General features: G+C 45.1%; 1 protein-coding gene and 1 long non-coding RNA gene across 2 annotated transcripts; both read left to right on the top strand.

Annotated features, from left to right (window-relative positions):
* The first annotated feature begins 2370 nt into the window (after positions 1–2370).
* On the top strand, positions 2371–5992 carry GADD45A (growth arrest and DNA damage inducible alpha). Its single transcript, XM_081866532.1, has 4 exons — positions 2371–2772; positions 3441–3542; positions 4339–4558; positions 5272–5992. Exons 1-4 carry the CDS (start codon positions 2729–2731, stop codon positions 5383–5385), a joined length of 480 nt encoding a protein of 159 aa, XP_081722658.1. The 5' UTR covers positions 2371–2728; the 3' UTR covers positions 5386–5992.
* Positions 5993–10707: 4715 nt separating this feature from the next.
* Positions 10708–14043, top strand: LOC309344657. Its single transcript, XR_014157810.1, has 2 exons — positions 10708–12522; positions 13034–14043. It is a non-coding gene; the product is annotated as an uncharacterized lncRNA (long non-coding RNA).
* Positions 14044–16063: the final 2020 nt, after the last annotated feature.

Genomic DNA, 16063 nt, shown 5'->3' on the forward strand with positions numbered 1-16063 from the left:
CTTATTCTTCACTTCTCCTGCACTGAATGATTGAATAAAATTGATCTTTCACACGGTTTGTGTAAAAAAATAAATAAAAACAATTGCTTGGCATTACTAGAGAACTGTTGGGTTTTCATTCTGCTTCAGAGTGCTGGCTGGGGAGAATAAGGGAATGTCCTTATCAATCTTTTGAAGATCTGTTGACAGATCTTCAATAGCTGCTCTCATTCCCCCCACCGCCCCCAGTGTATAGAACTGTAATATTTGGTTTAGTGGTTAGACCATTGGACTAGGACCTGGGAGCCCAGAGTTCGAAATCCCGCTCAGTCATGAAACTCATTGGGTGACCTTGCACCAGTCACAGTCTCTCTGCCAGACCTACCCCACAGGGTTGCTGTGAGGATAGAATGAGGAGGGAGAGAACCTTGAGCTCCTTGCAGGAAATATGGGGTAGAAATGCAACAAATAAAGAAAAATGTTAGTTGTACAATCAGGATTGGTTCATGCATGCATGTATTTAACTTATGGTGTTCACACAACCCTCCCCATGTGGCGAAACATTGGTGGAGGGGGGTCTGGGGGCTGCACTGGTGCCTCACTGCTGGGTTGCCCCTCCGCTGCCTACACATTCAAACAGTGTGGGAAACGGCTCTCCCCAGATACTGGTGCATTTAAAACTCCTCCACCCAGAGTTGGACTGTGGCCCAATCGTGGCCCCTCATTGCTTGCAGCTCCACCCACATATACCAGTATCCAGGGGAGAGCCCTTTTACACACACTGCAAACATGCAAAGGTGTGGGGAGGTGGGGCAAGAGGAATTCTGCCAAGTGGGGCTGGCCTCTCTCACTGAGTGAAGCGGTACATGTTGTTCATGTTCCCTTTTATCAGGCAGCTGAAAAAGCTAATGGTATAGACTGGGTTGTCCCCAACGTAGGGGTTATCCACACTTACCTTTTCTCTGCTCTTTTCAGGCATCTTGGGAGCCAACTCCTAGGGGCTGAGGTCCCTTGCCTGGCCTCCAAATAAAATATTTGAGGGGGTGCCCCCCAAGTTGATGGGCATTGCCATTTAAATGGTGTGTATGTGCCACATTTTGTGATTATGCAGGGTGGGGTTGAACTCCCCTGCCCCCCAATATTTTATTCAAGTTGGCACCCTTGTCAGGCATGGTCCACCGGAGCAAGAAAGCTTGGGGAGGTGGGGGGGAGTGCAGAAATCTTCCTGGAAACAGCAGTGGAAAAGTTAAGTGTGGAGAAGCCCTCAGAGCAGACCTACGGCTACCAATGCCCTTTAGTCTGTGGAAGGTGTGGTCGCAGTGCTTTATCTTTGATGGCTCACACATGCAATACCTCACTTGGGGCAGCTGTCATCGAGTGATAGTGCAAAGGCCTCAGCTGACCCTAGACAAAGCTGAGGCAAGAGGAGGCCGCCCTGCCTCTTCCAAAGCTTGGTTACCTCAATGTCACTTGCCTCACACACACTTGGAAAACTGCAGCATAAGCACAATTCTCCATAGGCTAAAGCGGTTGCTCTACAGTAGGTAGGCGGGCTGGGGTGTAAGTGTAAGTACCTGTGGTACTCTCTGGGCGTTTTGCTCAGCTCCCAACACCCCGGAGCTGGGAGAGGCGGGAGCAGGAGCCCAACACCACCTGAGGGCAAGTTCCCCATCCCGGATCTTGAGCAAGTGGCCAGCCCCTCCCCATTTAAATCAAGCTGCATCTTACGACCCAAAGGTCACACAGATCACTGCCCGCTTAAGAAACAAGAGCCCGAAACTCAAATCCCCGCAACCTGTCTAATTAAACGCGCCCATAAAATTCTGCCGTGCGTGCCATCCTAACAACCCCCAGTGTCCTTAGGAGCTGGAAAACAGCGGCGGCAGCAGCAAGCGGGGGAACAGGACTCATTCCGGGGTGGCGATTCCCATATCTACACGAGCACCAGGCGCCGATCGAGTTAAAACAGCCGCTGCTGCGAGCCCGCTCCCTCCTCCCTCCTGGCTTTTGCAACTTTGCTTACTAACAATTATTTATTGTCAGGGGTGATCTGCAGAGCATTAAGCCCACAAACAGAAGCTCGCGCGCAATCCCCCCTCCCCTTTCTCAAAACAAAGAGAGAGAGAGAGGGAGGGAGGGGGGGAATATGCAACCAGCAAAGAAAAAACAGCTGAGGCGGGAGAGCAACCAGGCACCCGCAGCAAACTCCGCCCCCAAAAACTTCTCCCTCTGCCAATCAGCGCCGGGCGAGGATAGGGAAAGTTACTGACCCAGCTTTCCCAGCCTGGATCTCTCTCTCTCTCCCCCCCCCCCCCGCCAGGGTGGCCCCAAGTCGAACGCCCCGGCTCATTTGCATGCCCCAATAGGGTGGCCGCATGCAAACGAGCCGGGAGACGGTTGGCTGGGGGTTGGCAGGATAACTCCGGCCCGGGGAGCTCTTTGTCCCTCAGAGTGGCAGCGCCGTGTGGGGAGAAGGAGGAGCGGGGAAGTGCGCGAAGGGATCGGCCTGAGCAGCGGGGCTGCAAGTGCCCGGGTGGGCGAGGAAGGCGAAAGGCAGGAGCGAAGCAGCACACCGCCGCCGCCCCGAAGGATTTGACTTGCTGGAGGGACACTTACCCGGATTCCCCTGAGGGCGGCCGGAGGAGCCGAGAAGCAAGGCAGAGGGCGCAGGGCGAGGAGGAGGATTGAAGGCTGCCTCTCCCGTTCCCCCCGCTGGATTGGTTTCTTTGCAGGCATCTGCAGCTGCAATATGACTCTGGAAGAGCTCGCTGGGGAGCACCAGACTTTCGGAAGGTACGCGATGGCAGCAGCTGCAGCTCGGCTTTGCGACGCGTGGCGGCGGGCGGTGTGGAGGTTGGAGGGACAGGAGTTTGCCTGCTGCAGATTTCGCTGAGTTCTCCGGATCGAGGCAGCACAGGGTCGCCCAGCTCGCCGCCGCGACCGCCAGTCGCCTCACAGCTGGGACCGGTGGCGGGGAGGCAGAAAAAAATGCTCTGGTGCAAAAAAATAAAATTGCCTGGAGGGGATCTGCGCAAGAAAGTAGATCCGCGCGTAAGGAAGAAAACCGGGAGTCGATTGCAGTGTGCGCGTGTGTCAGAGAGAGAGAGAGGCGTGGCGGGTTGTAGCTTTTCCCCTTCTTTTCTTTTTCCTGACAGGATAAGCAAGCGCACCTTTAACTCCAAATAACCTGCGCTTGGAAGCGATTTTCCTGTGGGAGCACTTGGCTCCCGCTTATTTCTGAACAGATCCCATTCAGGGGAGTTTCCAGCTCAGCTTCCCCTCAGTTTTGCAGGGCATGAGGGCGCCAGGAGGGCTGGGGGGGGGGCGCTACTTAAGGCAAGGTGATCTATTCCCCCCCCCCCATTGGATTTGTTTGGTGTGTTTTATTTAAATAAAAACGCTAATTAGAGCCTCTCGCTGCTTCCCCACCCCCTTTTTATTTTTTCTTCGGATGCCATCAGCATGGAGAAGGTAGGGGATGCCCTGGAGGAAGTCCTGAGCAAAGCCCTGACTCAGAGAAGCATCACCATCGGAGTGTATGAGGCTGCCAAGCTGCTCAACGTGTAAGTGAGAAACTGGCTTGCTGATGCCCTTTTGTATTGATGAGTAACAAGAAACAGGTCCTCCCACCTCTCTTAGGGCAGCTGTGCCTGAGGACTTTTCTGAGGAAACGCTAGATCAGTTAAGAGGCAAACTTGCACTGTGCAGATAGGAAAACTTCCGGGCAGCTGTGTGGACATTGAATACTTGATCATGCATAACTGCCCCTACTTAGGCACAGAGTTTCGTCTGTGGGGCAGATTTCAGAAAAAAACCTCTCCCCCTTTTACCCACAATGCCAGAGTTCCAAGCACCTAGTTGACAGTTGACACAATGGGAACTGCTGAACAGCGGTTTTGAAAATGTGCCCGTCCCCTTTAGTTTGGTGCTGAAATGTAATCGGGTTCCCCTCCCCCTTTGTGTGTGGGGGTGGGGTGGGAGAAAGTGCAACAAAAACCCTCCCCCTTGCTCCACAGACCTTAGTTGTAGATACATAGCCCTTGAAAATTCAGCTCTTAAAATCCAGGGTGTGAAAGGTCAACCACATTGGGTGATAGCCAATGAATTTTGACTTGAAATAGATATAATAATCATGTTCATTGATTTCAGTGGTGAGTGAAATTTAGCTGAGTACAGTTCATAGAAAACAACATAATAGGAACCCCCCCCCCCGTGTATAGTATATAGACAGTCACGTTACCATGTGTTCAGATGCCCTGTGACTTTGGTTCCTGTTTTGTCTCCCTTATGTCGTTGAAAAATGCATCATTGTTTGTTGGGGCTGTGACTAACTTAGTTGGCATTGTTTTATCCCTCCAGGGATCCAGATAATGTGGTGCTTTGTCTGCTGGCAGCCGATGAGGAAGACAACCAGGATGTTGCGCTACAAATTCACTTCACCCTGATCCAAGCTTTCTGTTGTGAGAATGACATTAACATACTCCGAGTGAGCAACCCAAGCCGGCTAGCGGAACTGCTGCTCTTGGGGGCGAGTGGAGGGGGCGAGCAGCCTGCAGACCTGCACTGTGTGCTTGTGACAGTAAGTGCTGTGTTTCATTAACATGTTGGGCATAGAGGGCAGCCAGCATGACCTCACTGTTGCTTCAGAGTCTCCTTCTGGACTGTACAGCATTTCTTTGAAAGAAGCTGAATTGCAAATTGTAAAAATCTGTCTAAATACTCTAATCTCACTCTGGCTTAAAACAAAAACTGTAGTGGTTTCTTCAGTGTCCTTTGCACTGGTGCACCTCTGCCTCTGTGGTTTGAAGGAAAGATCAGCATGACCTCCTTCACTAACCTTTTCCCCTGCACAAATCATACCACGCTTCCTACTTTGCTCATGTTCAAGCATGTTTCATCCTGCTGTCAGCAGGAGAAAACAACCCCATGAGTCACTTTCTACAGTAACTCCTTGTCTATATTTGTCTTTCCTTATTACTAATTGGCTCAGAGGTCATTATTAGATAACTCAGCTGAACTGTGATGAAAATACTCTGTCACTGTTACTCAATTCACCCAATTGAATGGGAATTGTGGACTTGTTAACCATTGCACATGAACATTGGTTTGTTTTTGAAAAATGATGTTTCTTTTACTGGTTTTAAAGAAATAATTCCAAAATACCCTGTTTAATGTGCTACAAACTCAAAATTTACGCAGATCATTTATATTTGGTCTCTTTTACTGTTAGCAGTATCATTTAATTTTATTTCATGCTGACAATGATCCTTTTCCCTTTTCTCCCCCTTTCAGAATCCACATGCCTCTCAATGGAAGGATCCAGCCTTAAGTCAGCTGATTTGCTTTTGCCGGGAAAGCCGCTACATGGACCAGTGGGTTCCAGTGATTAACCTTCCCGAACGATGACAGCATATGGATGAAGCTGAATTGAACAGAAAAATTGCACTGAAGTTTCAAAATACTTTAGTAGCTTGCTCAGGAAGCAATTTCCCAGCCTGACACAAGGATTACAGTAACTGATGTCAAGTTGAGGTTGAACTACATGTTGTGAGAAAAGGAGAGACATTTGACTTTGCTGTTGGAAGATGATGGACCCGAAGCAGAGCTATGTTGGGGGAGCAATAGGAAGTCCTTGTGGAGGAAGTCTGAGTTCTGCAAGAAGGTTGCAAAAACAGTGTGCCGATTTCCTTTCAGAACACACCAAATGTGCTTTGTTGGAGTTGTAGAAGAGCAACTTTTAGTTTCCGTTTTTAAATACCTTTCACTTGTAAGAGCTAAAAGGGTTAATTATTCTTAAATCTTTTGTTCCAACATGCTTGATTTCTTAAGTTTTTATTCTAAGAAATATTAACTTATTTTATGATACCGATGAAAGATTTATTTATGCTTGGGATTTTCAAGAGCAATCCTGCTTGCACCCCTTGTATTAAAAATGTTTGAACTGCTATATTTTAATAAATTGTTTGAAACTGGACTGTGTTCGCTGAAATAAAATTTTCAAAGCTATGGCAAATCAGTGTTTTTGCTTTTGTAAGTGAGCAGAAGGAGTTGGTTTTGGCAAAGCAGTTCTTGGAAAGCTGATAACTACAAATGCCAGGATCATGCTGATCTAGGACCATGCCTCTAGGACATTGCACACAGAGCGCAGAGTGTACTTGGCCGGAAAGGTCCTAGATGTTCATTATCATGAACTGGATGGCCACTCCTACACAAAAGATGAACAATTCACAAACAAAATGAAAGAATTTGTGTGGACATTGGGGGAAGAAGTTGCCACTACCTGTATCCCAGGAAGTAGCTAAATGGTGCCTCTTGACACTCTTCAACTGTATATAGTCAGAGCAAATGGATTATTTTAAGGAAATGTATTTTCCCAGATAACTCTTTACACAGTGTATCTGGAAAAAATAAAAATGCGGAAAAATCTGGAAAAAATAAAAAAGGAGTTCCCCACAGGGATCCCCACACTGCGGATAGCAGCCTGCCGCCCGGCGGGCAGGGCGCGCTGAAGCAGAGCACCCCGTGCGCCAGGCAGACATCGGCCAGCCCCACAAGCTCAGGGGACAGCAGGGAGGCGCAGCGCCACCATCCCGCTGTTCCGCGACCTGGTTCGGTTTCCCCGACCTGGTTTTTTTTGGGGGGGGGGGGAATAAAGGAAAAAAAGTTTTCCTTTATTTCCCCCCCCAAAAAACTAGGTGCGTCCTATGGGACGGAGCGTCCTATGGGACGAAAAATACGGTATTTAAGATCTGCAAGTTGGATAAGCAACAAATCAAATTGCAAATGTTCTCTGAAAGTCTCCTAGGATGGATGATAAAGAGATGATAAAGAGAAATGCCACTTGATAAATGTATTACCGTAGCTAGCTGAATCAGGAAAGATATTTTCAAAATTGAGTGGAATCTAGGGAATGGCATGCACCAAACTCAGTAAGCTACATCGCATAACTTTTTCATAGAGATCAGGCCAGTTGAAAACCATCCCAATAGCTACATACATTATGATTTCATTTTTACAGGTTGTTAGGAAAGACCCATTGAGCTGCTTGTATTATGCACAAGAGATATGTTTTGAAGAGGGCACTGCCTAAGTATATACACATGAGAAACAAAAGAAAGGCAAGCACCTTTGCAGAAGCTTTTGAAAGTAAATGGAAATATTCTGGAAAAAGGGTTGTAAACAAAGAGGTCAGGGCACATTGTGAAGGTCAGTGAGCAGGAAATCAAATTTACAATTTTCTGGGCATGAGCACTCACCGGGGACTTTAAAGGCTAAACCATCACATTTATAAAAGCTGCAGATGCTCTTTGTATTCAATACAAGACCAGATACAGCCCAATGCATTTTCATGTATGAGGTAGAAACTCTCTTAAAGGCATCCCATAATCCAGTATCTGCTGCAGACTACCTACATCCTGAGTAATGGTACAGCTGCCCCCGTAGCAGATGCCTTAGGGTGCTCTCATACACTGCAGTATATACTCCAGAGAACATGTCTGGATCTTAGCTTTTTCCTAGGGTGTGGCAACTACATTTAAAGGGCAACTTGTAATGCTGGGACTACCATTTCTCATCAGTCTCAGCCAGCGCGGCTGTGGGTCAGTATGATGGGAGTGGCAGCCTAGTAACCGTTGCTCTTGTTATTTAATACTCACATATTTTTTTTTGCACTCCAGTGGCTCAAAGTGACTTAGACAATAAAAATAGAAATAACAAAGACATTAAAATAAGGTATAAATGAACAAAAATGAAAACACTCATCCCAAAATATACTTAAAAGAACGTGAGATACCCGCCCCACTTAAAAGATGGGCACAAGGTTTTGCCTTGTGCCTAAGGACAGATATGGATGGTGCTAGGTGTGCTTCCCTGGGGAGAGCGTCCCACAAGCAAGGGGCCACCACTTAAAAGGCCTGCTCCCATGTCGCCACTCTCAGCACTTCCCTTGTGTGTTTGGGTTGGTTCATGTGGAGAGAGGCAGTCCTTGAGATATTGAGACTCCTGGCCTGCGGAAGGTGTCATAGGTCAAAACCAGGACTTTGGATTGAGCCTGGAAACTAATTAGCATCCAGTGCAAGTTGAGGCAAGAGACAGTCTTGCCCCAGTCAGCAATCTGGTTGCTGAGTTCTGCATCAGCTGCAGTTTCCAAGCTGTTTTCGAAGGCAGCCCCTTGGACAATGCATTGCAGTAATACAACTTAGCGCAGACAACTGAAACTAGGCTATTTCTGTCCCATCTGGAGGGCACACAGGTTCCCCACCCTGTGCAAATGGGACATGCGGAAGCAGCCTAATTGTGCAAATCTTTCCTTGGGCAACGTGTTTCATAAAGGAGTATCTCACACAAGTGTCCCATACAATGAAACAATAGAGCTGATTATCATACCACTCTTGCACAGGTTCAGATGCTGCACCGAACAAGGAAGTTATGCTGCACAAAGGCCAGACTTAGGTGCAAGGGATGTTGTTGTGAACCTGGTCAGTACTCAATGCCCACACAGAGCAAAGAAAACATTAGTAATATGTCAAAAATAATGTTATTGGGAGCTAGAAAACGGGGATTAAAAAAAGCATACATCACTCATCAGCTTACCCTAAGCTATTGAGCCCTGAAGGAAAGAAGAAGCAAAAGCACAAACTGCAGCACAAAGAACAACAAAAAATTAGCAGTGAAAGAAAGCATGCAATTATTTGAAACATGACACTGTCCCTTGAAACCTTGAATTGCTGCTTTGCATGCAGTTTTAAGTATCAGTTTGACCCTGAAATATATACAATTAAGGCATACTGGGCTTCCAAAAATATTTTCCCACTGTATTTTAATCTTAAAAATTTAGAGGCAGAAATGCTGCTCATTAAAATAATTATGTGAAACTTTATTTATTTATTTTTAAAGCTGGTAGTAAGTAAGAGAGCCATCATTCAAGGATTGCTGGTATGGAATGCTGCATGCCTGAATGAAAGGAATGGAATGGAGGCTGCTCAGCAGCATATGCCAGATGGATGGAACCAGATGGCCGAGAATCCTGCACGCAGTTAAAGAACTATGACTAACTGCTGATGAAACTGAAGCTAAAGTATGTGTGTAGCTGCAAAAACTTGAAAACTAGTTTGCTAAGTCATCACTTGTAACTGCCGAAACGAAAACCTGAAAGGTATCAACTCCGACCATCTTATCCTCTATGCACACACAACTGGAGCTCTGTACACATTAGGAATGCTGCAGGTGGAGAATGCCCTTGGATCTTTCTGCAGGCGTGTCTAATTGTGCCACACAGTGTCACTTGAAACATGTTAAAGCAGCATGCACAAAACATACACAAGTGGTATACGGCATGCATTCTCTGGATGAAATTTACAAATATGCCTTAACCAGGGAGGCAAAAAGAAGATAGCAAGGGCAAATGAACACCTTGCTTTTTCAGAAGACTGCAGCTCCGTCATTCATCCCAACTCTCCCCATGCACAGTGATGAGCAAGCAGATTATTCACAGAATTGCCTCCTACTGGCTTGAAAGCAGGGGTGTGTGCTAGCTTAACAAGCCTTTTTTACACAACGGGCTGCAGCAGGAGTCTTCACATGGAAATATATGCAATTTAAGAAGGGACCTCTATAGGCTGCAGACTGCCAAAATCCAGGTGAGCTCCCTTTGTGCACTGGTGAAAGCAATGGAATGTCTGCAACTTTTGCTAGCGGACATGTATTCCACTCCACTGATTACCACTGCTGTCCACGACCTATTGTTTCTTACTGGACCAGAGGCAGGCACACCGAGCGGAACAGCAACCACAGGCAAACTCTTTAGGTTGAATGAGAAACTATTTAATGCCCATATCAGCCTGCTCAACAGGTAGAGCTTCAATGTTGACACTAGGAGGCTACTGACAGGAGTAAGAAGTGGATCATTTAACCAGACATCAGAAGATGGATTTGTTGCACTTTCTACCTGCTGGTCATTACTAACCCCGAAGGATTTTGTTTTCCCACAAACTAGGTGGACAACCAACACACACAGATGGAAGGAAATTCCACATCCACAGTTTCATGCAGACTGCGTGTGAAGCTTTCAGCAGCAGCAATCGCCAGTGGGGAAGCAAATGCTCCCTTGCGTGGGGGTGGTGTTTATCTTCTCAGGGCTCAGTGACTTTCTAGAGAGCTTGACAGGCAGCAGTGTGCCAGGTACATTGGGACCCAGCACAAGAAGTGAATGGGAAAGCAGAACCTGTTGCTCCTTTGGCAAGCGGCTTTCTCAGGCACAGACGCCCTGCAGAAACAGCCAGGTGACAATCCCATTCCCCATGTGGTGCTGTCAGCACTCACTCCATCACTGATGCTGTTCAATAAAAACTGTCTGTGTCAGTTGCACTTCTGTTTTTCGGATGGTGAGCATCCCCCCTCTCCTTCCACTTGTTACTCACCATGTCTTCATGTTGAGCACACAGAATTGAAGGAGGTGCACTGAGTTTACTGCCACCAGGTGTAAATCTGGAACATTCATAAAGAATGACTATGTGGAGGCCCAAGCAACTCAAAGTCTCCCTGAATCAAGCAGTCCTGCTGCAAAACACGGAAGTGATGAATGCATGGGACATAATCACAAAATCTATTAACACGAGAGAGTGAGTTAAGTTGATGGGATGGAGATGGCCGGAGCAAAATGAGCCACCTTTTAGAATAGGTCAGTTACCTGAGTGAGGACACAATAACCTCATAGAAGCAACTGCTCCTTCCTGTGTATGACACTCATTTTGCTCTAGGCCTTTTTATGTCACTCAGCCATTTTCCCCTCCTGTTCACTGCACTTTCAGGAACACAGATTGCAAATGTGGCTCTTTCTTCCGGGAGTCTGCATAAAGGGGCTGAACTTGGAAGGATGTGCTCTGAGGAACAGAAACCAGCTTCCCTTTTAGCCAGAAGGACTCTTTTGAGATTTGAATCTCATGGATTCAAAGCAAACGACAGGTCAAATTTGTAGAAGTCCAGTGGAACACGGGATTCTGAACTCACAACTCCACTGGCCTTATTTGGCCTTCATGCACAACACAGAAAGCCACACTCCCCAGCTCTCCCAACTGATAAGCTGCAGCACAATGCCACAACACAGTGTTACATCAGCAGTCTTAGAATACAATGCTACCTTCACAGGCAGGTCACCACCAGCATAACTGAAGTCAACTGAACTACAATGAAAAACAGAGAACCGTATGAAAAGAAGTGATGTTTAATTAAAGTGTTTCATATCCATGGTACTATATTAATTGTGAACAAGTATCTTAATTACAGGGTTGTTGTTTTTTTTAACCCCTCTAATAATGGCAACTGGAAGCCATCTTTTAAGAAAAGATCAGGTTGTATGCAGATGCACAAAGTATGCAATCTTATTAGAGAACAATTGCTTGTGAAAGGCAAAAAACCAAAACAAATTAGCTCTAGTAAAATAATTTCACAAATCCTTTTCCACCCCCCGCCCCAAAGGCAAATCATAGTATTAGTCTTGTCAATCTAAGATTACAAAGATATTACAAGCAATATTTTGTGAAAGCAATTCAAAGAAAAACCAGAGAAGAAGTGTGCCTGTAAGAAGTAAGCAGATTACAACAAAAAAGAAAACAAAGCGTTTACTGGAGTAATATTTTACTTCTGAGGCATTTCTAATCAAAGCATGAAGACGCAGTGTAGTGGTACAGTTGTTGAAAACTCTTGTTTAAGTATCATAGTCTTTAATTTCAAAACCTCACAGTGGTCTAGTAGTAATTATTTTGGTTGGTTCAGTTTTCCCTGTTGAATTCTAGTAGGTGCAATTATCTAAGCACCATTGTGGTCTATAGGAGCCTCATACAAGCCCCACAGAAATAAATGGAAAATGAGAAGAGGGATTGCATATGACGGCAGTATTTTCTACGCTTTGCATTATGATTATAACCATCACCGCAAAGTTTGCTTTACACACACAAAAAGCAATGTATGCATGTTTTGACTCTTCAATATGCCATTATTGGAAGGCTGGAAAAATGTGACAATGCATTTAGCAGTTATCTAAAATCTGACAGAAGTGTCCCGAAGCAGCTAGCTGTATTTTGGTGTTGTGTTTACAGCTGTTCTGTGACTAAAAACTATGAATGGTCCAAAATTTAAAAAGAAACCAATACTGGGGTGAAAGATTTCAAACCATGCGTTTTAAAGAGAAAGTCAAAAGGCATTTCTGAATGCAAAGTTGGCACAATTTTTGCTTAATTAAAATTGTGTTCCCGCACCTTACAACACGACATTTTTAATACTCTCCTTCAGTTAGTAAAATACATTATGTATAATACAGTTCTAAAGCACTGCTGGTGAAAATATTGGTTTGGATCCAAAGCACCGTGAGCAGAAGTAAAATAGCTACTAGCTCTGTGCTGTAAGAGCTGGCAGGTCACAGAGTGTTCCAACAGATAAGTTCTAGAACAGTTCTCATGCAACCACTAGTCCAAACAGAACCATCAGCTTTAGGCATGCCCTGCAATCCTATGTACTTACTCAGAAGTAAGTCCTATTATGATTACCGTATTTTTCACTCTATAGGACGCACCGGACCATAGGAGGGGGAGAACAGGAAAAAAAAAATTCTCCCCCTCTCTGCTCAGCGCCCCTTCAGCGAAGCGGCAGGAGAAATGGAGCCCCTTACATTTCTCCTCCTGCTTTGCTGAAGGGGCGTTGCGCAGAGAGGGAAAACTGTGCAGCATCTCTCCAGCAAAGCAAAGCCTGGAGAGCTCTCCAGGCTTCAGGCAGCTATCCGTAAGCCTTCGGAGCGCAGCGGGAACTCCTGCCTGAAGCCCCCGGAGGGCTGCCTTTGAAGCCTCCGCAGAGCAGCGGGGTGAAGGCACCCCGCTGCCCTGCGGAGACTTTGTGCAGCCATCCCCAAGCTAGAACAGCGAGACGGAGCGCTGCGCAGCACTCCGTCTCTCTATTCTGGCTTTGGGCTTAGCTGCGCAGCCTGAATTCGCTCTATAGGACGAACACACATTAATTTTTGGAGGGGAAAAAGTGCGTCCTATAGAGCGAAAAATACGGTAAGTGGTGCTTACTCCACAGTAAGTATGTCTAGGATTGCAGCCTCACTGCACAATCCTATACCTGTCTACTCAGAAGAAAGTCTCATTGAGTTCAGTGGGGCTTATTCTCAGGTAAGCAGGTACAGGATTGCAGCCATAATTTCACTTTTCTTGCTCAACTCTTTAGCATGAGGTATAAAATAGTGCCCACCTAGGAGCACAAAACACCTTCTGCCATGTGCGAAAGAGCACCTTTGGATCCAAGCTATTTTGTCCTGGTGCTGCAACACATGAGCATGCCAAATACGTGAAAAGGGTTTTAAAATACTCTTAGATTATAATAGCATTGATATCAAGGATAAAACAATAAACCCAGAAAATGGGTCTGGCATCTAGGGATACGCACCTCTAGGCATACATAAGGAAAACTAGGGGGTGGGAGTGGAGATGAGAGATTAGAAAATAGGAAAGGCATTGGACAGTGGCAATGCAGCCTCCGTAGACTTCTTTTCCATCTTTCCTGCAAATCTTACTCTAACCAGCTTGATAATTTTCTGACAGAGAGAATGGTTGTCCAGCTGGAACCATGCCAGCTGCCTGGGTCAGCAAGTGCCGGCACTGGCTTTGACAACAGGTATGCAATACTTATGCAGCATTTAAGCTTTACATATTTGGGAACTGAATAATTTGAAGATATTTTAAATGGGTTCTATCGGCACTGTGTCACGTTTGATTCTTTGATTTTAAGGTTTAAGGACATGGCTTATCTCAAGCAAAATGGAGTGTAAATGGAAGGCAGTGCACGGAACATAAATTTCTCGCCTGCAACAATGGAATGTGTCCAAATTTATTGTCCAGTAAAGCATACACAGCAGCAGTTGCTGGTGACAGTGTAGTAGTGTATGCAGTACTGAGGGAAAAACAGTTTGTGGAATTAAAACACCTAAACTTAATATGCAAGCAATTAAAAATGATGGCAAATGATGACATAGCATCTTCATTTTAATATGAAAGTACCAAATTGATTAATGCATCTAAAACTATATTTTTGTTTTTTCTATTTTAACAACAACAACAATCCTTCATTAATTTAATGAGTTAAAAACTGCAAGAGCTTGGCTTCTGGAGTAAGGAGAATAACATTCCTAGGGTTAATTCCATTTTTTAGGGAGCTAGCATCATTTTAAGACACTGAGACAGGATTTTTTTTCCAGCTTTTGGTCCAGTATAAGACACAAACATTCTTAGGGAACAGTTACATAACAATTGTGCCCATGCACTTCTCCACATTTAGACTGCAACCCTATATGCACTTATCTGTAGCAAGGTCCACAGAAGGTATGTCTGAATAGACATGGAGTTGCTGCTAGAGGCTTACTTGGAATAAGTGCCAGACAGACACAATACTCACATTACATGGTAGTGGAGACACAGCTTCAGTGCCTGTCACATCTCAGCACAGCCTTACAAATCAGTATGTTTTAAAAATTGGTAAAAACCACAACTTATGGCTTCCCCCACTGATTTGTAGGTAGTGAACTAGTTCTATGAATGGGTATTAAGATGGCAAGACACCGCATCCTCATTTGACACACTTTTTAAAGATCTTCGTATGTAGTAAAGTCATGACCCAGACCCATGCTTGTACTGGCGTGACTGATTCAATGCGAACAAGCCTACAGAAAATGGGAGACTGCCCATGTAATAATATGGATGTGTGAATCAGCCTTTAGAAAGACAGATCTGGGTATCTCACAAATCAAAAGCTGCCCTATATTTTGAAATAAACCATCAGAGAAAGGAATGTCGCTATTTCAAAATGTGTAATCGGGAGTATTTGTTTCGTAGGACCTGTTATCCTGGTTCTTGATGAAGTAGCCATTAACTACGTTTCGGGTAGCAAGTGAAATGGCCGCAATGGGTAGCACAAATACAGATTATGCGCAGTCAAATTAATTAATATTATCAACAAACATACCTTCCTTTTGAGAGGGCAGACTGAAGTATATGGCAAGCAAAATCAGTGTGAAAGTTTATAGAGAAGTACTAAAAGAAACGAAGGTCAAATCTGCCTTTAGACAGAAATCTGCAAGACCTTGCTCCTGCAATTTCAAGTTAATATATTGCAGAGCATTATGGAGTGGAATAGGCACCTTGCTTTGCTGGCTCTGCAGCCAGCTTCTCAGGATTCAGTCACAGTGAAGTCAGGTCTTTTGGGGTCCTTCCCCCCCATCTGCTGCGAACCAGCTATTACTCCTGTTAGTTTAAAGCGAGAATTCTAGTTCTTTGCAAGTAGGGAGGTTTTTCTTTAGTTTGGCTAAAGATGGAAACCTTTGGGCCTTGCTGTAAAAACAACGCTGAGTGGCTTTGCTTTCTGTGCTACTTGAGCACTGCTAAGGTTGTATCTAGCCATGCATCTCAAGTCTCCTTGCACATGGAACAACCCTGAACCCCAAATGTTTAACACATTCTGCAAATATACAGCTATGGCAGACCACAAAGTTAAAAACATGAAAGGACTGGCAGCGCACAGAATACTGATACATACCTGGGCTTAGAAGTCGATACTGATTCATTCCACTCAGTATTCCATCAACACACGAAGGCTACACAAACATTTTAATACCATTTACATTCATCAGAGATTTAGTACTGTGAATTGCTGCAACCCTTCAAGCATTTCCTCAGCACAACCACCAGTGTTTTCCATAGGCCTTGTGCAGAAGCAATAGCACCACGGATTGCACCCAGAGTCTCCCACTCCTCTGTAGATATTATTTGGCATTTGATAGACGTGGATTTAGCAATAAGAGAGAGAAAATAGCCTGGATGCTTACCGAAAAATTAACACAACAGGGAAGTGCGTAGGAAAGTTAGGCGGCAGATTCCCCCTTAAAGCACAACGAAAAAGAAGAAACTTATCTAGACTCCATTTTCAGAATCCATGTGTGACAGTCTAAATTTCAGAGGAAATGCGAGAAGGCAGAAGAACCAAAGGCTATAAATGTCACCTTTCAAAATCATTTTGAGAACAAGAATTTATACTAAGTACA

Source organism: Podarcis erhardii (assembly GCF_964252035.2).
Source record: "Podarcis erhardii genome assembly, chromosome: 6".
NCBI classification, from domain to species: domain Eukaryota; kingdom Metazoa; phylum Chordata; class Lepidosauria; order Squamata; family Lacertidae; genus Podarcis; species Podarcis erhardii.